The 22,937-nt window shown below is 43.9% G+C and overlaps 1 protein-coding gene across 1 annotated transcript in view; it reads left to right on the top strand.

Annotated features, from left to right (window-relative positions):
* The window catches only part of espn (espin), a 200,799-nt gene that overhangs the window by 37,559 nt on the left and 140,303 nt on the right, over nucleotides 1–22,937 (top strand). Inside the window, exons 3-4 of the mRNA XM_063032821.1 lie at nucleotides 15,666–15,852; nucleotides 19,473–19,655. Of these exons, the coding sequence (XP_062888891.1) occupies nucleotides 15,666–15,852; nucleotides 19,473–19,655 (370 nt within the window). The remainder of the gene's footprint in view (nucleotides 1–15,665; nucleotides 15,853–19,472; nucleotides 19,656–22,937) is intronic.

The following is a 22,937-nucleotide window of genomic DNA, read 5'->3' as shown; positions in this document are numbered from 1 at the left end:
CATGTCAGTCCTCTCCGGGTGCTGTGGTTTCCCCCCACATTCCAAAGACATATGGATTACGTTTAGTAAATTGCGAGCATGGTATGTTGGTGCCGGAGGCATAGCGACACTTGCGGGCTTCCCCCAGCTCATCCTTGGACTTTGCTGTCTGTTGTCGCAAAACAACGCATTTCACTGTATGTTTTGATGTAGAAGTAAGAACTAAAGCTGATCTTTAGATCTCTAGTTGCAAGGGATTAACTCTGGAAAGGTGAGCAATTTCAAATTCCTGGGTGTCAACATCTCTGAGGATCTATCCTGCAACATATCGATGGAGCTACAAAGAAGGCACGACAACAGCTATATTTCACTTTGAGGAGATTTGGTACGTCACCAATGACACTCACAAATTTCTACAGATGTAGTGTGGAGAGCATTCTAACTGGCTGCAACACCGTCTGGTATGGCGGGGGCTACTGCACAGGGTCGAAATGAGCTGCAGAAAGTTGTAAACTCAGTCAGCTCCATCATGGGCACTAGCCTCCCAAACGTCCAGGACATCCTCAAGGAGAAATGCCTCAGAAAGTCAGTATCCATCATTAAAGAGCCCCATCACCCCTCTTCTATTGCTACCATTGGAGGAGTTACAGAAGCCTGAAGGTACACAGTCAACAATTCAGGAACAGCTCCTTTCCCTCTGCCATCCGATTTCTGAATGGACATTGAACCTATGAATACTCCTCACTACTTTTTCCCCTCTTTTAGAACTATTTATTTAATCACACTTTTAAAATATATATAGACATGCTTACTGTAATTTTTGGGTGGCAGTTTAGAGATACACCTTTACCAAAGGAGGTGTAAGGTGTTTCTTCCCTCAGTCAGCCTGCAGGTCACCCTTGGTCAAGGTGTAGCACCTGCTTAGCCCCTCCCCCCCGATCAGGGTCACGTGAAGCCATGGGAGCAGGTGGTGGATGGTCGTATGAGCAGCTGGTGCATATCACAGGTCCTGGTTATGCGACCACTGACGCCCGGCAGACAATCCCTGAAGAGTATTGATGTTGGCTGGGGTCACCCACCTTGTAAAGACACTGCCCAGAAGAAGGCAATGGCAAACCACTTCCTGTGGAAAAATTTGCCAAGAACTATCACGGTCATGGAAAGACCATAATCACCCATGTCACACGACATGGCACTTAACAAGCGAATGAACTGTAATTTACAGCTTTTTTTATTATTATGTATTGCAATATACTGCTGTTGCATAACAACAAAAATTTCATGCCATCTGCAAGTGATATTAAACCTGATTCGGTTTCTGATGCAGAGCTGAGGAGGCTGCTGCGTTGTTGGATCATTAGAGCCCTGGTATGTGTGTCTCTGGCACTGAAACTAACTCCATTCCTTGTCCACCCTGATAAGGAAGACGGAAATGCACCGTCAACCCCATAAATATTCCCTTGATCATCAGGCACAGGCCTCCAGCCAGTGGCTGGTGTAGGTGACACTTAATGAGCATTTTGGAAGTTATAAGGAAATTGAACAACAGAGTCAAAGTGATGCAGTACAGGGGGTGGCCTTTCATCCACGGTATCTGTGCAGACCGACTAATAGTGTTTTCTAAGGAGCCACACTCCTTTTCCCCATTGTCCTGCCATGTTTATTCTTGTCCAACACCCTTTGGAAAGGTGGCACGCCAGCGTGGTGTTTAGCACAACTATTTACAGTTCCAGCGACCCAGGTTCAATTCCCGCCGATGCCTGTAAGGAGTTTGTACGTTCTCCCCGTGACCGCGTGGGTTTCCTCCCACAGTCCAAAGACATACCAATTGATAGGTTAATTGGTCATTGTAAATTGTCCCATGATTAGGCTCGGGTTAAATCGAGCGTTGCTGGGCAGCACAGCTCGAAGGGACAGAAGGGCCTATTCCACACAGTATCTAAATAAACAAATAAATATACAGTTAGTTAGATAAATAAGTTAATTACTGGACTTGTTCCCACTGTCCTTTCAGACAAAGCATTCCAAAACATTTCAACTCATTGAGTAAGGATCTGCTGTTTCTCTCTTTACTTTCCTACATCTGTGCTTTCTGGTCACCAGATCTTACCTATGAGAACAGCTTGCCACCATCTATTCAAACAGATGTCCTGTCAGTATTTAACACCCCTATTAGTCACCCATCTAACTCCTTTAGCTTGTTCAGCCTTTCTAACCTGGGCCTTTATTGCAAGAGGGTCTGAAAAGATTGATTACCCCCCTGGCGACCATATCTTGCCTAAGGAAACAGCTTCCTCCGTTTGACATGTAGAGCACCCTAACAAGATGCATCGGACATTCCTATGGAGACTGACACCTTGTGGTGCCAACCCCTATGAATCCAAAAGCAGACAGCAGATTGGGTCACCAAGACTCTCTGAAGGTGATGCCCAGCAACAAGTATACTACAGGGGATTGGACAGGCCTGTTTGTTGGGCCGACTTTGTCAAGCCCTGTGAGACTTTTTAACATTTCAATGAGATCACCTCTCATTCTTCTCAATTCAAGATAACATTAAAGTTTAAATAATTAAAAAGAAGTTAAGAATATAACATACACACTCACATAAATACACAGTCAAAAATTTAAAAAATAAATTAACTTAAATGTTACATGTCTGATGAAGATAGGTTGAGTGAACATGTCTGATGAAGATAGGTTGTGTGAACATGTCTGATGAAGATGGGTTGCGTGAACATGTCTGATGAAGATAGGTTGAGCGAACATGTCTGATGAAGATAGGTTGCCTGAACATGTCTGATGAAGATAGGTTGCCTGAACATGTCTGATGAAGGTAGGTTGAGCGAACATGTCTGATGAAGATAGGTTGAGCAAACACGTCTGATGAAGATAGGTTGAGCGAGCTAGTGCTTTTCTCTTTGGCATGAAGTAGGACAAGAGGTGACTTGATAGAAGTGTACAAGATGAGGCACAGATCGAGTGGATAGCTGGAGATTTTTTCCCAGGGCGGAAATAGCTACTACAAGAAGGCATAATTTTAGGGTGATTGTTAGAAAGTATAGGGGGATGTCAGAGGTAAGCTTTTTACACATAGAATGGAATGTCCTGCCAGGGGTGGTGGTGGAGGCAGATACTGTGCAAAAGTCTTATTCACCCTCGCTATGTATATGTGCCTAAGACTTCTGCATAGTACAGTATACACACTTCTATATTAAATTTACTTGGACTTACAACGTGCAAAAATATGTGCAAATGCTGGAGGAACAAAGCAATTCAGGTGGCATCTATGGAAAGGAATAAATGGTCAACGTTTTGGGCTGAGACCCTTCATCAGTCCTGATGTGTGTGTTTCTCTGGATTTCCAGGATCAGCAGAATATTTTGTGTTTATGAAATATTGGAAATGATAAATAAAAACGAAAACTCTGGAAGTTTTCAGTGGTCAGGCAATGTCTGTGGAGAGAAATGTGGAGTTAATGTTTCAAGTCAATGAGCTTTCATCAATTCTATTGTGCACCTGCTCTCTTTGTTGGTAATTTAACACATTAAAAGATTTCAAAGTACATTTACTATCAAAGAATGTGCAAATTATACAACCTTGAGATTTGCATGTTCACAGGTAGCCTCAAAGCAAGAAACCCAAAAGAACCCAATTAAAAGTGAAAAAAAATAAAATAAAGACCAACACCCGATGCACAGAGAAAGGAGGAGAAAACACAAATCATGCAAATAATAGAAGCAAGCAACAACATTCTCAACCCAAATGAGTCCTTAGATCTGAACCGCAGAGCAGCCCAGAGTAGGCCCAAGCCTCAGTATCAGTCCATCATATTAGTGGACCTGGAGCACAACAGCCAGGGACAGTCTTCATACCCTCAGCACCATGGAGAAGGAAGTGAACAGCATGGGAGAGCGAGCAAAATCAGCTCTTGCCTCCGATCCCGATGCCCTGTTTCTCCAGTGTATCGTTTAAATCGTCCAAACAGCGTAACGTACCTTGCGGCTAGACACCGCTGCAGAGAAAGGCCCCAGACCTAGAACACACTGCCTAGTGATTTTCTCCAGGCCCAGGTTTTGCTGCCCAGCCCAAGCCACTCTTGGTTTCTCCAAAATTGGCTTGGCGCCCAGGACGATCCAACCTTGCACCTGCACCAGTTGTCGGGGCATTGGAACTTCTCAGCCTCGACTTCTCCTTGGTGATAATTTACTACAATTTACTTCAGAAAAGATGTTATTAGTAATTTTTTAATGAAATCTCTTGCCTTTTGAACTACCAGTAAGCTGTCACATGCATTCTGTAGCACCATGTTAAACCGCAAGTTTAAAATGTTCCTGTGTCTGCTGCCATTATCAAGGGGTGGGGGGGGGGGAAGGTGATGTTAATCTACATACTTACTATGATTTTAATCACAGTGTCACTTCAGGTGACAGATTTCCACTGAATGGATAAGTTAGGTGAAATTACTTTGGCCCATGAACAAATTCCAAAACACAGTCAGTACACAAAAAAGTATTGCAAGCCATTTCCTTTCTCTAATATATAGAGATAGTGGAATATTTCCTCTTAGAATGAGCTAGATGTGACTGGTCTAACACTTTTTTTAAAGGTCTAACAATATATAAACACTGGAGATTCTGCAGGTGCTGGAAATCCAAAGCATCACACACAAAATGCTGGAGGAACTCAGCAGGTCAGGCAGCATCTATAGAGAGGAATAAAAAAGGCTACGTTTTGAGCCAAGACCCTTCATCAGGACTGAAAAGGAAGAGAGAAGACACAGAATAAAAATGTGGGGGGAGGGTAAGGAAGATAGCTAGAAGGTGATAAGTGAAGCCAAGTGGGTGGGAAAGGTAAAGGGCTGGAGATGAAAGAATTTGACAGGAGAGGAAAAAGGACCATAGGAGAAAGGGAAGGAGGAGGGGACCAGGAGGAGAGAATTTTTTTTAACCAGAAGGAGAAATCAATATTTATGCCATCAGCTTGAAGGCTACCCAGATGGAACATAAGGTGTTGTTTCTCCACCCTGAGCATGGCCTCATCATGGCATAAGAGGAAGCCATGGACTGACATGTCGGAACAGGAATGACAATCAGAATTAAAATGTTGGGCCACTGGGAAGTTCCACTTTTGGCGGATGGAGCTTGGGTGCTCAATGAAGTGGTCCCTCCAATTAACGACGGGTCTCACCAATGTATAGGTGGCCACATCAGGAGCACCAGAATAGAGGAGGCTGCATTGGTAGTATACTGTATAGGTCAGGATATACAGGGAGTGCTTGATCCTCTTGCAGTAAAAATGGGTCATTAATAAGCCGAGTGAGAAAGTCGGATGAAGTTTCTTTAACCTGGTGAGGAAGTGGAACTCTTGTCACACGGTAGGCAAGAAGCTGAGGTACACAGTATTTAAAAGGGATCACAGCCACAGCACGGGAAAAGAACAGTTGGAAATGCGGATAGTATTAGTGGGAAATGCTTGTGCAGAACATGAACACTGTTTCTGATTCATGCTTTGGTTTTGATATTGAATGAATCAAAACAAATCAGTTTGAAAGAAAATTTAATTGAAAGAATTCACTGATATTACTGATTGCCTTTGTTTATTCAATCCTGTTATTGATCATTTGGTGCTATTATTGACCTATTGATTGAGCGAGCATTTATAGAGATATTGATAGGTTCAATAACCAATAAATACCATTATTGGTTGAATGAACATTCAATGCTATTAACTCACTGCCCATTCTACATTTTGCTGATATTTTTAACATTACAGATCAATTAGGAATTTAGTGTTGGAAGCATATTCATTACTGATGTTACGTACCCCGTAACTGGGTTGCCAAACCAGCAGAAATGGATCACTCAGTTGGAGTCTGGAGTACTAGAACTAAGAAAGTTTTATTAAAGAAACAAGCAACACATTAATCGAAAGGATAATAAATGCAACAGTTCAGCGATTATAAACGCACATGTGCACAGAATTAAGATAACCGCATCAATCAAGCTCTATCGTTGTCTAGGGGTAAATGACCAATTTCAAAATGACTCAAAGTTCAGTCCAGTTTGTAGTTCAGTTCGCAGTAATCGTTGTCATGGCGATGGACAAGGTGGGGAAGAGAGACAGAATAGGAACAACTGATCATTCAGAACACTGCTTCACTCACAGACCAGCGGGATGGCTCACAGACCAGCGAGATGGCTCACAAACAGCTTTTGGGCAGGTCCTTGGTGATGTCACCTGAGGTCACCGACTGTGACCCCTCCTCCAGATGCGGTCGATCCTCTGCAGTGAACCCGGCACCCAGGCAAGGGCGGACACACACCGGGTTCCCGCTGATCGTACCTTTCCACCCTTGTCGTTGTCCGATACTTCTCACCCACTCGTGAGAAGCGCACCGCTTCCAGGGTCTCGTTACCTCGGGTGGCGTGTGTGTCTGTCTTAGCGAACCTGCCCCTTTTTATCCCCCTGCTGGGGTATCGCCTGTCCATCACTTCAAACAGTTCAGGGTTCAAAGGGGGGAGCCGCTCCAGACAGCTTTCTCTCCCACATCCCTTCATTACACATCTCCAGACGCTGCTCCATTGTTCCTTATCTCTCCTTCCCCTGAGGGCAGGTGGCAGACCAACTGCTGATGCCACTGATGCTAGCCCAGGCCAGCAAACATCTTAATTTTATGTGTATTCTCGTAACACTGATTTATTCAATTACATCACTGATTAATTCAGAATTCAGTAGTGTTAATATTAGTGATTATTATTGATTGAATTCTTACTGGTCGACTCATCTTTGTTGTTACTCATTGATTAAACATGTACTGGGTGGTATAGTTGAGTAGTGCTTTGCAGAATCGCTTTACATCACCAGCTATCATCAATTGGGGATCGATTCCTGCCGCTGTCTGTAAGGAGTTTTTAGGCCCTTCCCTTGACTGCTTGGGTTTCCTCTGGGTGCTCCAGTTTCCTCCCACTGTCCAAAGTCGCACGGTTACGGGTGGGGTTAGTGAGTTGTGAGCATGCTCTGTTGGTGCCGGAGGCGTAGTGATAATTTCGGGCTGCCCCCAGCACGTTCCTTGGGCTGTGTTGGTTGTTGATGCAAAACGACGGATTTCACTGTATGTTCCAATGCTGCTTCAATTAATTGATAGATTGATTATTTATTGTTGTTTCTGAGAATGTATTGATAGTTCCATAATTTGCTGTTCAGTACGAGTTATTTCTTTAGTCAATTGATTGATTTCTCTATTGGTAATGTTTAAAATTCATTGCTGTTAACTGATTTAATTTTGATGTTACGATGTGAAATATTGGCCATTAGAATCACTGTACGTTGCCCTTAGATTGATTGCCTTCTGTTTGCTGCTGATGATTGAAAAGTTGTCTGCTCAACACTGTTACAGGTGGGGGGTGAGGACTGTCTTTGGCTGTGTGAAGAAAGTGTATCAAGGAATGAGAGCATTAGATTGCATGGGAGCAGGGGGTGTTAAATAGGAAGAAATTAACTGACAGGCTTAGTTTGCAAATGTACAAAGTGAATCAAATTTGTGACCAGCTATCACAGATTGTCATATTGAAATACAGTGGATTCTGGTTAATTGGGATGTATCGGGACCAGTATATTTTTGTCCAGTTATGCAGCTGCCCCAATTAACTGAAGTTTCATGGAAATAGTTCAAAAAGGTTTAAAAAAAAGACAAACTGAATGACAAATTGTATATTTAAATGAAATACCGAACAAATTAGAACACGACTGAACTGTAGAACTGTATTAGCTCCTAGTACTTTATCAATGGAAGAAATCATCTGCATTGCATTTTTTTGACTATCAATGAACAAAATCAGCGCCAACACCTAGTGCAGATAATGGATTGCCTTCATCCAATGCTTTAGAGTAGATGATTGCATCCTCTGAATCTTCATTTTCATTGTAACATTCAAGATGATTGTTGAAACCATTGAATTCATTATAGTTTCAAGCTTGTTGAAGTAGTGAAATTGTTTCTTTTTCACTCCCGGCCGTTTCTAGCAGCTCCAGTCCTGAATGTTTGAAACCGCAGTGAGCAAAACAGTTCTGAGCTGTCTTACTGCTTATTGATTGCCAACTATCAGTGACAAAAATCGCTGCTTTTTGACATGAACACATGCAACTGACACTATTTAAAAGCTGTTCGCTCAAAGCATGGTGTTGCGTCTCACCGTCACGCAAGTGCACGCAACTGTTACAAGTTAGAAATTGGCAACAGTCTCCTGTGACAATTAAGCGGCATAGTGTCCCAAATAAACAAAGGGAATCACAGCCATTTTCTCAGTTAGATTTTATTCCCTAAGATTTCTCCCAAATAAGTAGCTGCCCTGTAAATCGATGGCCAATTAACCGGAATCCGTTGTATATTGTAGTCGCAGTATTTGAAAAGTGGAGGATGGGACTGGGCAATTAATCTTCCAGGAAAGCAGGTGCTCAGTGAAGATATTATAGTGACAGAGAGGCTATGGGATCTTAAGACATTTAGGTCATTCAGTCCATCAAGTCTGCTTCACCATTCTTTCCTGGCTGATTTATAATCCCTGTCAACTCCATTCTCCTGCCTTCTCCCTGTAACCTTTGATACCCTTACTAATCAAGAACCTATCAACTTCCACTTTAAATGTACCCAGTGACTTGGCCTCCACAGCTGTTTGTGGCAATGAATTCCACAGATTCTCCACCTTCTGGCTGAAGAAATTCTTCCTCATCTCTGTTGTACAGGAACATCCTTCTATTCTGAGACTGTGCCCTCTGATCCTAGACTCCCCCAATCCAGGAAACTTCTCTCCATGAGAAGTCCTGACGAAGGGTCTTGGCCCGAAACGTCGACTGTACCTCTTCTGAGAGATGCTGCCTGGCCTGCTGCGTTCACCAGCAACTTTGATGTGTGTTGCTTGAATTTCCAGCATCTGCAGAACTCCTCGTGTTTAACTTCTCTCCATGTCCAGTCTATCTAGTCCTTTCAGTATTGGGTAGATTTCAATGAGATCCCCCCTCATTCTTCTAAACTCCAAAAAGTACAAGACCAGGCCCATCAAACGCTCCCCTTACATTAATGTAAGAGTGGATGCAATGGATTTAGCAAGGTTATATTAGGCGATTGATCATTTTGTGCCATTATTGATTGATCATTTCATTGGCTGCTGTTATTGACCAAATTTCATCTTACAGTATTACTGATAGTAGTCTGATTCATTAAATGTCCATTCATTGTTGGTACTGAGTACTTCATTGTCTGAAAGTTCGTTCTGAACATTGAGGGCTCTTATTGCTCGATTGGACATTCATTGTTGTTACATGCCAACCAATCGGCATCTCTCGCTGACACCTCTGAATTCGTACTGTTTATTTCCCAGAGCTGGGAACACAAGGGAATGTTTTTGATTGCTTTGTCCTGCAAGCTGAGATCTATTGCTTGCTGTCGTAATGAATGAAGCCAGTGTAGAGGTCAATGCTCCAGCACAATGCGACACAGTTTAAGGACAGGGACTGATTTCCGTTACTGTCTTGAATTATTAATCTAACTGTGCTCAGTATCAGCAGACACGATAACTAATGCTCTCCCTGCTGAAACTGGGTTTTTTTTTGGATGGAGAGGTTAGCAGGTTGGGTGAACTTTGGTATTGAGGGATTTCCTTAAGGGTTCCTCGAACGTGTGCAAAATTCACACATAGTTAATCCAAACAGGATGCTGCCTGGATTAGAGAGCATGTTCCATGAGGATAGTTTAGTGAGCTAAGACTTCACTCTCTGGCGAGAAGGAAGATGAGAGATCACTTGGTAGAGATGTACAACATGATAAGAAGCATAGGTTAGTGGACTTTGTCCCAGGGCAGAAATAGCTAATAAAAGGGGGCATAAACTTTATGTGTTTAGAGGGAAGTATATGGGGGATGTCAGGGGAAGGTTTTTTACACAGAGTGGTAGTACACAGAACTAAGAGGGATGGTGGTAGAGGCAGATACATTAGTGATATGTAAAAGACTTTGATAGGTACAGGGTTGAAAGAAAAATATTTGGGTGGGGCAGGGGAAGGGATTAGATCAAACTAGGAGTAGGATTAAGGGTCAGTCAGCACAGCAAAAGGCCTACACTGTGCTGTACAGTTTTATGTTCAAGTTCACATGGATAGATTTTACCACTTTTAAGCCGGTAATGCATTACATACAATGCAGAGTGGTCTACGAAAAGACTATGATTGCTCCCCAAGCTCTCTGTCTCTTAAAGGACAAAACATTATCAATATCCACATACGTTTGAAGTAATTGTTGATGTCTTCTTTGAATTGAATTCACTTTCTCACTTACATCCTTCATATACGTGAGGAGTTAAAATCTTTACATTACGTCTCCATCTAAATGTGCAATGTGCAATTTATAGTAACTTATAATAAATAGTATGTACAACAGGACAGTCAATATAACATAGAAATACAGTTGTATCAGCATGAATTAATCAGTCTGCTGGCCTGGTGGAAGAAGCTGTCCCGGAGCCTGTTGGTCCTGGCTTTTATGCTGCGGTACTGTTTCCCAGATGGTAACAGCTGGAACAGTTTGTGGTTGCGGTGACTCGGCTCCCCAATGATCCTTCAGGCCCTTTTTATGTACCTGTCTCTGTAAATGTCCTGAATAGTGGGAAGTTCACAACTACAGATGCACTGGGCTGTCCGCACCACTCTCTGCAGAGTCCTGCAATTGAAGGAAGTACAGTTCCCATACCAGGCAGTGATGCAGCCAGCCAGCATGTTCTCAATTGTGCCCCTGTAGAGAGTCCTTAGGATTTGGGGACTCAAGCCAAACTTCTTCCACCGTCTGAGCTGAAAGAGGTGCTGTTGTGCTTTTTTCATCACACAGTCAGTAAGACCACGTGAGATCCTCAGTGGAGTGGATGCCGAGGAACTTAATGCTGTTGACCCTCTCAACCCCAGATCCATTGATGTCAATAGGGGTTAGCCCGTCTCCATTCCTCCTGTAGTCCACAGCCAGCTCCTTTGTTTTTGCGACATTGAGGGAGAGGTTGTTTTCTTGACACCACTGTGTCAGGGTGATGACTTCTTCTCTGTAGGCTGCCTCATTATTATTTGAGATTAGGCCAATCAATGTAGTATCATCAACAAATTTAATTAGCAGATTAGAGCTGTGGGTGGCGACACAGACATGGGTATACAGGGAGTAAAGGAGGGGACAGTACGCAGCCCTGAGGGGCTCCTAGGTTGAGGGTCAGAGGGGCAGAGGTCAGCGAGCCTACTCTTACCATCTGCCAACGACCTGACAGGAAGTCCAGGATCCAGCTACAGGAGGCGGGGTGAAGGCCGAGGTCTCTGAGCTTCTTGTTAAGCCTGGAGGGAATTCTGGTGTTGAATACTGAACTGTAGTCCAAGAACAGCATTCTCACATAAGCATCCTTCTTCTTCAGATGTGTAAAGACGGTGCGTAGAGCTGTGGTTCTGTTGTGTACGCTCTGTGAGCAAAGAGTCCAGTGCATTTTACACAGGCTTCAACCAGTTCAATATGTAAGCACTGGCCGTTTCCCATGGAGCCCTTGCAGTATCTGCTCCAAACCTAATCATGCCCCTCAGCAAATGTTATCTGAAACGTTCCAGTCACCATGGAAAATATTACATGAAGAATAAAAAGTCACCTAAAAGGGAATGAATCAGATGCTTCAGTCAGTCTGGACTGTGTGTGGAACCAGCCACTACAGAGAGTAGATGTAACATACAGCACTGAAGCATTTCAGTGGAAGCTGGATTGTAGGGTCATTGGGCACTCGTTTGTTATGTGCCGTGTTGTGTGATGTGGGTAATCTGGGTCTTTCCATGACCATGATTGTTCTTGGCAAATTTTTATACAGAAGTGGTTTGCCATTGCCTTTTTCTGGGCAGTGTCTTTACAAGATGGGTGACCCCAGCCATTATCAATACTCTTCAGAGATTGTCTGCCTGGTGTCTGTGGTCACATAGCCAGGACTTGTGATATGCACCAGCTGCTCATACGACCATCCACCACCTGCTCCCATGGCTTCACATGGCCCTGATCGGGGAGGTAAGCTGGTTCAACACCTTGTCCAAAGGTGACCTGCAGGCTAGCGGAGGGAAGGAGCACCTTACACCTCCTTTGGTAGAGACGTATCTCCACCCCACCACCCATAGAGCAGTACAGCACAAAAACAGGCCCTTTGGCCCATCTAGTCCATGCTGAACTGTTATTCTGCTTATTCCCATTAACCCGCACTTACATCATAGCCCTCCAAGTGCCTCCCATCCATGTACTTACCCAAATGATGAAATTAAACCCGCGTCCACCATTTCTACAGACAGCTCAGTCCATGCTCTCGTGATCCTATAACTAAAGAAGTTCCCCCTCAGGTTCCCCTTCAATGTTTCACCTTGCATACTTAACCAATAGCCTCTAGTTCTAGTCTCACCCAACTTCAGTAGAAAAAGCCTGCTTGCATTAATCAGGTGGTTGGGCTAATAGACTGTAAGACCATTAGCAATAGGAGCAGAATTAGGTCAATTGGCCTACGAGTCTGCTCTGCCACTTTGTTATGGCTAATTTACTTTCCCTCTCAACCCCATCCTACTCCCCTTTCCTCACAACCTTCAGCACCCTTACTAATCAAGAATCTATCAACCTCTGCTGGCTGTGCCCTCTGGTCCTAGAATCTCGCACGATTAGAAACATCCTTTGTAGGTCCACTCTGTCAAGGTCTTTCAGTATTTGCCTGGTTTCAGTAGGAGCCCCGTTCATCTTTAGTGTGTTTCTGTGTGCCTGTCTCCAGCCGGGATCAGCACCTACCTCTGAGTGTGGTTCGTCTGCACTGACTGAGCAAGTGCCGGGATTACAAAATGCCTCTTTAGGGCCTGTGCAGCGGCTGAGATAATGTGATGGGAAGAGACTCCAGGGGAGTAGAAACACCTACATCAACCATTTGAAATAAGATTTGAGATTGTTTAATGTCATTTCCAGTACACAAGTGTAAAGGAGAATTAAATGATTGCTACTCCAGATCCAATGCAGCACAAAAAAACACAATAAGATAAGAAACACAAGAATACCAATAGGAAAAAGCAGAATAAATATAAATGCATAAGATAGTTTATATACACAGTAGAATTGTATGTCCATAAAGTGACACTAGGCACAGGAGTGTCTGTACATAAGATGACTCTAAAGTAGTGGTGGTTGGGGGGTGTGGAGGGGTGTTTTTTTTTGGGTGGAGGTGTTGATCAGCCCTACTGCTTGGGGAAAGTAACTGTTTTTGAGTCTGGTGGTTCTGGCTTGGATACTATATGACCTCTTCTCTGATAGGAGTGGGACAAACAGTCCAAGAGCAGGGTGTGTGGGATCCTTCATGATGTTACTGGCCTTTTCTGGCACCTTTCTGTACATATGCCCTTGATGGTGGGTCAGCTGGTGATGCATTGGCGAACCTTGACTACCCATTGTAGAGCCTTCCTGTTCCCACAGTGCAGTTTTTATAGTCGGGACAAGAGCAGCATACGACCATAGCCAAATGCAAGCTCCTTTCAAAGCCACAAACTATTTTAACTTTGAAATAAAATCTCACGAGTCAGAATTTGCATGGTTCTAGCCAAGCTTCACACAGTTATTGGGACCTATGATTAGAATATGGTCTCTTATTACTGGGTTCACTGGGGAATATGTTGCTGAATAGAAAGTTCAGTAGTTCACTAGTAGATCTCTCTCCTCAAGGGCAACAAGATTTAGATTAGGTTCCACTCCAGGTATCCTATGGGAATAAAATATGCCTTCTGAACACTGGGATGGGGTTCAATGAGGGTACTCCTGTGTAACATACATGGAGAAGTGTCATCAATGCACACCTGATCACTTTGTAAAGGGTATTTGGAGCTCTTTACTCTTGACAAATGTGCTGTGAAGATAAAAATCCCTCACATGGCATCTGGCAGTAAGGCAGGACACAGTGGTTGCGAATAACCACTGCAATGTGCGTGGATTTCCTCCTGGAGCTCAGGTTTCTTCCCACAGTCCGGAGACGTACCGGTCATTGTAACTTGTCCTGTGATTAGGTTAGGGTTAAATCGGTGAGGTGCTGGTTAGTGCAGCTCGTTGTTGTAGAAAGGCCTGTTTCACTTTCTGTATCTAGATACAGTGCTGTGCAGAAGTTGTAGGCACATTCATATGTAGCAAGGATGCCTGAGAATTTTGCACAGTACTGTCTTTGTCAACGTGGAGTGGAGAGCGAGTTTGTAAGTCTGGCAGGAGCAAAGGGTGTTGGGAATGGTGAGGGTGGAGCACCGCGGGAGGGGTGTGGGACAGGTGGCGGAGGAGTGCCAGCAGTTGGGTGTTGGGGGTGCAAACACACCCAGTTCTGAGACACCGGGCAAGGTCATATGCTTCCAAACAATTGGTTTATTCATCTTGGCAGAATGTCTCTCTGGTGCTTTCCACTTCTTCCCCGCCTTTCCCAACCATGATTCCTCTTTCCCTGCCCCCTTCAGGTATATCATCACTCACAAATTTCATGAAATTTGTTTTTGTTTGTTGTGGCAGCAGTTCCATGCAACATTACAGTACAGTGAAGAAGTCTTAGGCACCCTGGTTGAATATATGTATGCCTGAGACTTTTACACAGTACTGAAAATAAATAATTCTGCTGCTGTGGGTGTGAGAGGGTTTGATTTTGTAATTTAAGAGGGATTAATGTGAGTAGGAGGAAAAGAAAGGAGTTGTGAAAGAAAAATTGCTTTGAATCTGCATCAGAAAGGCATGGGGGCAGATTGATCTTCCTCCAAGTGCTGCCGTTTCCTCCACATTCCTACAGATGTATGTGTTAGTAGGTTACCTGGTCACATGGGTGTAATTGGGTGGTGCATCCTTGTTGCACTGAAAGGGTCTGTTGCTGGCCTGTATCTCTAAATAAAAGATGTTCATATGTACCATTTACACTAAGTTGGGTGTCTGGGGAGAACCTGCACAAGTGAACCATGCTTTGTACTCGTTTATATAACAGAGGACCCCTTGTAAAGCAGTGGCACAGTTATTGTAACACCATACAGCGTCAGTGACCCAGGTTCAATTCCCACTACTGTCTGTAAGGAGTTTGTACGTTTTCCCTGTGACTGTGTGGGTTTCCTCTTGGTGCTTTGGTTTTCTCCTGTCTTGCAAAGACTTACGGGTTAGGAGGTTAATTGGCCACTGTAAATTGACCCGTGATTAGGCTCGGAGTAAATTGGGGGATTGCTGGGCAGCGCGGCTCAAAGGGCCAGTTAGTAAAATGCTTTACTGTGCAGACAACCCGGGTACAATTCCCGTCACTGTTTGGAAGGAGTTTGTACGTTCTCCCCGTGCTTGAAAGGGTTTCCTCCAGGTACTCCGGTTTCCTCCCACAGTCCGAAAGTGTACCAGTCGGTAGGTTAATTGGTCATGGTAAATTGTCCCGTGATTAGGCTAGGAGTAAATCAGGGGATTGCTGGGTAGTGCAGCTCGAAGGGCCAGAAAGCTTGTTCCGTGCTGTATCTCAATCAATCAACCTATTGATTGATAGATAGATGGCAGAGGTTTGTAGGGCCAGAATGGCCTGTTACTGGGCCGTATCTCTAAATAAAACATTGGAAAATGAACATTTCTACTGTGAATTGGTCAAAGTTTGAGTAAGACTTTCTGTTCTTGTTCCAGCGTTGTAAATACACAAATGAAAAATGGTGCCACTGCCCTCTATCTGGCCAGCCAGGAGGGCCACCTGGAGGCCGTCCAGTATCTTGTGAAAGAATGTGGAGCAGACCCACACATACGGGCCAATGATGGGATGACTGCTCTCCACTCAGCAGCCCAGATGGGACACAACACTGTCATCGTCTGGCTGGTAAGTTATTACTCCAGGAGTCGTGCTCCATGGGCCGCAGTGGCTGCTTAGACTACTCGGATCCACTTCCTGTAGTTTGGTGCTCTAACTCAGCGGTCCCCAACCACCGGTAGCATGCGCTACCGGGCCGCGAGGAAACGATATGAGTCAGCTTCACCTTTCCTCATTCCCTGTCACCCACTGTTGAACTTGAACACGGTCGCCAACTGTCCCGTATTTGCCGGGACATCCCGTATATTGGGCTAAATTGGTTTGTCCCGTATTTCCCCCGCTAAGGTAGAGCGTTCCTATGAAACCTTTCGTGCTGAAATGGCATGAAGCGAAGAAGCAATTACCATTGATTTATATGGGAAAAATTTTTGAGCGCTCCCAGACCCAAAAAATAACCTAACAAATCATACCAAATAACACATAATACGGAAAATAAATAACACTAACATATAGTAAAAGCAGGAATGATATGTTAAATACACAGCCTATATAAAGTAGAAATAAGGTATGTACAGTGTAGTTGGGAAGATGAAGGCAAAACCGATTTGTGGGAGGAAAAAAATTGGCACGTACGCGCATGCGCACACAGGTGCCCGCGCAAGGCTTCAAGGTCATGGTGGTCTTTCCTGGGGTAAAGTGTCCTGGGATTTGACTGCTACTTTTGTCCCTTATTTGGGAGTGAGAAAGTTGGCAACCCTTACTGTAAAAGACATGTTGAGGTGAGTTTAACTCTACTTGAACAACCCCCCCCACCCCCCCCCCCCCCCGGTCGGCCAGTCCACAAGAATATTGTCAATATTAAACCGGTCTGCGGTGCAAAAAAGGTTGGGGCCCCCTGATTTAACTCATGGGTTCTTAATGCAGATTGTCAGATGTATCTTCAATCTAGAATACATCACAAAATGGTTGGCTGCTATCATTGTAATGCCTGTAATAAAACAATAGGACATATACAAAAAGTGATATCTCAAAAAGGTGCCACTCATCATTACGGACCCCCATCACCCAGGATGTGCCCTCTTCTCATTGCTACCATCAGGGAGGAGGTACAGGAGCCTGAAGACACACACTCAACATTTTAGGAACAGCTTCTTCTCCTTCATCATCTAATTTCTGAACGGACAATGAACCCATGAACACTGCCTCACTAATTTTTGTTCTCCTTTTGCACAACTTATTTAATTTTTAAGATATATATTTCTTATTATAATTTATGGTATAGTTTATGTTTTGCACTGTACTGCTGCTGCAGAATAACACGTTTCATGAGGTATGTCAGTGATAGTAAACCTGATTCTGATCCAAGGCTGAGAAACCTAGAAGGATTGACTGAAGAAATAGCTGAAGGACTTAGAAGAAGCGTGGCTGGTGGAAGGAGGGGATTCTCTGAAGTCTGGGGTGCCGGTGGTAGAATGGAGTGAAAAGTCGCAGAGAACAAGAGTGTTGGGGGAAGGAGATAGAGGGCTGAAGGTTGCTGGGTAGTGTAATGCCATGGAGAGAGTAGAAAAACAAGAATTGGGAATCCTAATGTAACGTGTTGAGGAACATCAAGTTGGTGTTGTGGAAAGAAGCCTATTGGGGAAGAAGTAAAGTGTTTTGAGCGGGGTCACTATTGAGTCATAACTCTCAGTGCCATTTAAATTCACCCATCACCCATCCCTCAGGCTGCTTCAGACATCCACTAGAAGTGCTGGAATAGTGAAAGGCTCCATCCCGGGAGAGGAGGGAGGCATCGGTTTCTCCTCCATGCCATGAAATGCAGAGTGGAAATGGCACCACTTTAAGGGGAACTGTTGAATCAAGAGATTCCTTCCTCTGAGCAGAGAGCGTGAAGTAAACCCTCAAGGTGCTGAATCCTTGAATCAAGTGAGCGGAATTTAGCAGAAGAGTGAAGCCTTTTCCGCTTGGAGTCGTAGAGTCACACAGCATAGAAACACGTTCTTTGTTCCAACTGGTCCATGCTGAGCGAGATGTCCATCCAGACCAATCCCACCATAGAGAATTGTTATTTTTCTTGTAGTTTAACTTCCCTATGCTTGCTTGTATTTTTATATAATCATTTACATCCATGTAATTTTTCAGTGAATTTTACAGTAATAATGATACAATTGACTCATATTTTACTGGGATCTACTTATTTTCAGCAGCAGGTGTTACATGACTTGAATCTGGCTATCTTATTGGTTAACTATTATCACTGGAATTTCTTATTATCTTTAGTTTAGTATGAGAAGAACACACTACTTTTTTAGTCTGCTTTTTTCTTTGTTTCTCTTGACACTTCTTCTTTTCCCTTAATAAAATAGCCATCAACACCAAGTTTTATGCTTCATTCTTGACTTCTGAATAACCTTGGAATCACAAAAGCATCAGGGCCCAACACTTATTTGCTAGTGTTTGACCCATAATCTAAACCTTTCCTATCTGTGAACTGATAAAACTGTCTTTTAAAAGTTGTTACTTTTATTTATCCTTTAAATCCTGGAGCATAGAACCAGTCATTCTGTAAGATCACATTGATCTGATATGGTCTCAATGTGACATTCCTGGGTAAAGTTTCATTCCCTTTCCTGTTGCCTGTTAGCTGTTTCTGCATCTTTGCACCCTGCCCCTGTTGGGACACGTCCAGTGGGACGAGATATCTCTAAACCTCAGGTAGGGTTTTGCACGTGGACACCGGGGAAGAGAAGAAAATTATGCACACTCACAAATGTCGTCAACCAGTGGCTGCTGGGTTTGTGTGAAAGTGGGATGTCTAGAAATCAGAGACCCAGAGAGAACAAGGCAGGGAAGGCTGTGATACCAGCCTTTCCTTATTAATTAATTCCTTAAGAGGCTGTGATCATGATATGATAGACTTCACCTGCAATTTGAGAGGGAGAAGCTAAAGTCAGATGTATTAGTATTACAGTGGAGTACAGGGAATTATAGAGGTAGGAGAGATTGGAAGGGGACACTAGCAGGGATGTCAGCAGGACAGTAATGGCTGGAGTTTCTGGAGCAGTTCTGAAGCTGCATGATACACACATCCCAAAGGACTATTGGTTGGCATGAACAAATTGGGCTGAAGGTTCTGTTTCCATGGTGTATGATCCATGACTCTATGAGTGGCTGTTTGTGAAGTGCCATAGGATATCATCTGAGATTCATCTTCCTTTCCTTTCCTTTATGTCCCCTTGGCCAAGACACCAAATATTCGTAAAGCTTAGATATTGGGGAAAGGATTGAATTAAAGAGTGACTTGGTGGGGAGGGGTGGGGGCTGTGGAGCAGGGATGTTTGCAATCGCTGTGACAAACAGTGATTATTTTAACTCTAAATCTAACCTCCCCTGAATTCCAAGAAAATGATCAAGGTTAAGAAAATGCCCTCAAAGAGTCATGGAGTGGTACAGCACAGAAACAGGACCTTCGGCCCATCTAGTCCATTCCAAGATGCGATTCTGCCTAGTTTCATGACCATAGCCCTCCAAACCCCTCCCATCCGTGTACCCATCCAAATTTCTCTTAAGTTTTGAAACTGAGTGATCATTTCTTTAAAGAAACTGAACAAATATCTATTACAAATTTTCACCTCAGGTTGTCGAGCTCCATTCACTGGTTAACTGATCCTCTCCATTGCCCCACCCAGGTGAGTTTCTCAGACATTAGCCTGTTGGACCGGGATGGTGAAGGGGCCACAGCAATGCACTTTGCTGCCAGTAAGGGGCACACCAAGGTTCTCAGCTGGTTGTTGCTGCACGGAGGTGAAATTGCCACGGATAACTGGGGAGGGTCCCCGCTACACGACGCTGCTGAGAATGGAGAACTGGAGGTAACTTTCCAAACACTGCACCGATTTGAACTGTAATGCAAATGAAATAATAGAGGTGATTAATTGATAAAGAGCTCAACTTCCTATGATTCATGATGTTTACTTACTATTTTCCTTTGTGCTTTGTCCAAACTTAACTCTGCTTTGTTAAAACCTAAGAATAATTTTGCTTCGAATTAGTCATCATCTGGATATGACTTCAAGTCATGTATGTTAAAGTGAATGGTTTTACTCTGTGAACATAGATTTAACGGGCTGAATGGCCTCGTTCTTTTGCATAAGGATATATGGAAATAATTTAAAGTCTTGCAGAAAGCCCTCTCCTGGTTTAATTCGTAAATATATCAAAAGGTGCACTGGAAGAGAGTTTCCAAACTGAGTTCCCAAATTTTCAGTACTGTGCAGAAGTTTTAGGCATATAAATGTAGCTAGGGTACTTAAAACTTTTTCACAGTACTGTAGTAACTTTATGTAGTGCACAGTACTGCTGCCACAAAATAAATTAAATTTCATGACATATGTGAGTGATGATAATTTTGATTCTGATATAGATAGATAGATGCTTTATTGATCCCAAATGAAATTACAGTGTCACAGTAGCATTACAAGGGTTGAAAAGCCTGTTTCTGTGCTATCTATGAGCCTGTGACTCTATGAGATCTCAGGATGTGAATGCATAATATCTTACAGCCCCCAGACGCTGTGTTAGCCTTGATCTGGAATAGGCCTGATAATGGGTTTCCCGCCCTGCTAATGGGTTTGGAAAATTTGGTTGAGATGGCATTGGTGATACCTCTCCAATGCTGTCCTGCTGTCACGTTGTCCATATCTCTCAGCCCCACAGGAGGGCAGAGGTCACCTGCAGCTCAGTGAGCCATGAACTTGGTGCCTAGTTTTGAGGTCTTGGTTTTTGAGCAACTTTTCCCTCAGAAGGCTGAGGCAATCATCGAGCACTAGAGCATAGAATCAGGCCCTTTGGCCCATCGAGTCTGTGCTGAACTGTTATTCTGCCTAGTCCCATGGACTCCCACCTGTTCTGTAGTCCTCCATACCCCTCCTATCCATGTACTCATCCAAACTTCTCTTAAATGTTGCAAGCAAACCTGCATCCACCACTTCCGCTGGCAGTTCGTTCCACACTCGCACCACTGCAGTGGGGAATTTTATCATTTTGTGTTTGCTCCCAGAATCATAGTACATGGGAAGATATTATATCAGAATTATTGTACAGAAAGACCAAGGAAAACTGGAATTAAGCATTAGGTTGGCCTTGTTATTCCCTGCCCAGGCTCCTTCCTTCAGCAATAATGATGGCACAGTTCTAGGTATTCCTGTCTTCTCTCCTATGGCCTGTGGCAGAGGAGCTCTGTATATCTGTGCAAACCTTCTTCTCACCCTTTCTGTGTTACACTTCCTGCTGTGATCTCACAAATGACTCACCAAGTCTCACAACGACAGGTGTCAATGCCGTGGCTGGACAGATTCAAGTCGCATAACATTCCTCCTGGAGTTATTCTGGTACGGCAGACTTTCCTTTGGAAGCAGATGCCAATGAAAAACTTCCAGGCATGCATGTTGCTGAATATCCTTCATGAGATGAAGTATTGGGGGATTGAAGTAAAATGTGTGGAATAAACTGAAGGAACAAGGTGGAGCAAGCCATTCGGCCCCTCAACCTTGAGGGAGGAGAAGATGGCAGCACGCGCAGCCGTTCCGAATGAATATTAATTATGTGTAACTAGGGGGCCGTGCACAATCCTGATTTGATGGAGACAGCCGTGAGAAGCACGGAGGAACACCTGGAGAAACTTCTGAAATGCCCGCTTCGCTGCCGCTGCTACTGTGCGATGGAGAATCTCCGGAGGGGAAGGCCCCAAATCCTCGGCTTTGTGTATCGCCTGTTACCGGGGCCGGGGTCGAAGTGCTCGGCTGACATGGTGCTCGGTGTCGGAGAGCTGGTCGGAGGCTCGGAGTTCTTCGGACGGACTCGGAGTTGGACTGTGGTCGGATGCTTACAGGATGCTGCATCGGCAAGTTGGCGGCGCTGGAGGTTCACTGTCTGCGTGAGATAATGGGATTTACAAGAGACTTTGAGACTTTTACTGTGCCGTGGTCTGTTCTTATCAAATTACGGTATTGCTTTGCACTGTTGTAACTATATGTTATAATTACATGGTTTTTGTTAGTCTTTAAGTCGGTTTGTCATGTGTTTTCGTGATATCATTCTGGAAAAACATTGTATCATTTCTTAATGCATGTATTACTAAATGACAATAAAAGGGGACTGCGTGTCCTCATAATCATAATCATAATCATAACCCTGCCCTGACACCTTCCCATTCCCGTCAGTTCCCCATAACCCTTGATTTTCCATTAACCCAAAAAAACTACCAGTTTCCCCATTGAATGCATTTAATGATTCCACCTCTGTGGGGTAAAGAATTCCAATTCCAACCCTCCGAGAAAAATTCCTCCTCAACCCTTTCGTAAATGGGCGGCCCACTTACTCGGAAACCCTGATCATAGTTCCAGATTCTTCCACAAGGAATCAGCTTCTCCCCTTGGGGATATTACTTGTTTCAATAAGAACATTACTTATTCTTTGAAATCCTAATCAGTATCGGCTCCACCTACTGAATTGCTCTTCGTAAGACAACTGGGAATTGACCTAATAAACCTTCTCTGAGCTGTATCCAATGCAAGAATATGAAACCAACTGTGGAGATCAAACTGTTGCCAGTGCCCAAGGCATAACCAGAGTTGGAGTGGTGGGGGGAGTATATCATATGGTGTAGTGTTGGTGCAGCTTGAAGAGCCCTGTAGGAGACGACATAGAGAACATTATAACTCCAGTGTGACTCCTGTGCAAAATATTACCATGGAAGGACTCCAGTGTCACAGCAGAGTGTGTGATGAGTCGCAGTGCAGAATGGAGATTGACTCAGGCATCAAGCTAAAACTCAGTCTGATAGAGTCATAGAGCAGTAGAGCACAAAACAGGCCCTTCAGCCCATCTAGTCCATGCCAAGGCAGTAATCTCTTGAGTCCCATCGACCTGCACCTGGACCATAGCCCTCCATACCCCTACCATCCATGTACCTATCCAAATTTCTCTTCAATGTTGAAATTGACTCACATCTACCATGTGAGCTGGTGGCTTGTTCCACACTCTCATTACTCTCTGAATGAAGAAGTTTCCCCTCATGTTTCCCTTAAACATTTCACCTTTCACACTTAACCCATGGCCTTTAGTTGTAGCCTCACCCAACCTCAGTAAGACCT

Source organism: Mobula hypostoma, chromosome 25 (genome assembly GCF_963921235.1).
Source record: "Mobula hypostoma chromosome 25, sMobHyp1.1, whole genome shotgun sequence".
Taxonomy (NCBI): Eukaryota; Metazoa; Chordata; class Chondrichthyes; order Myliobatiformes; family Myliobatidae; genus Mobula; species Mobula hypostoma.
This window is presented reverse-complemented; position numbering and strand designations above follow the sequence as displayed.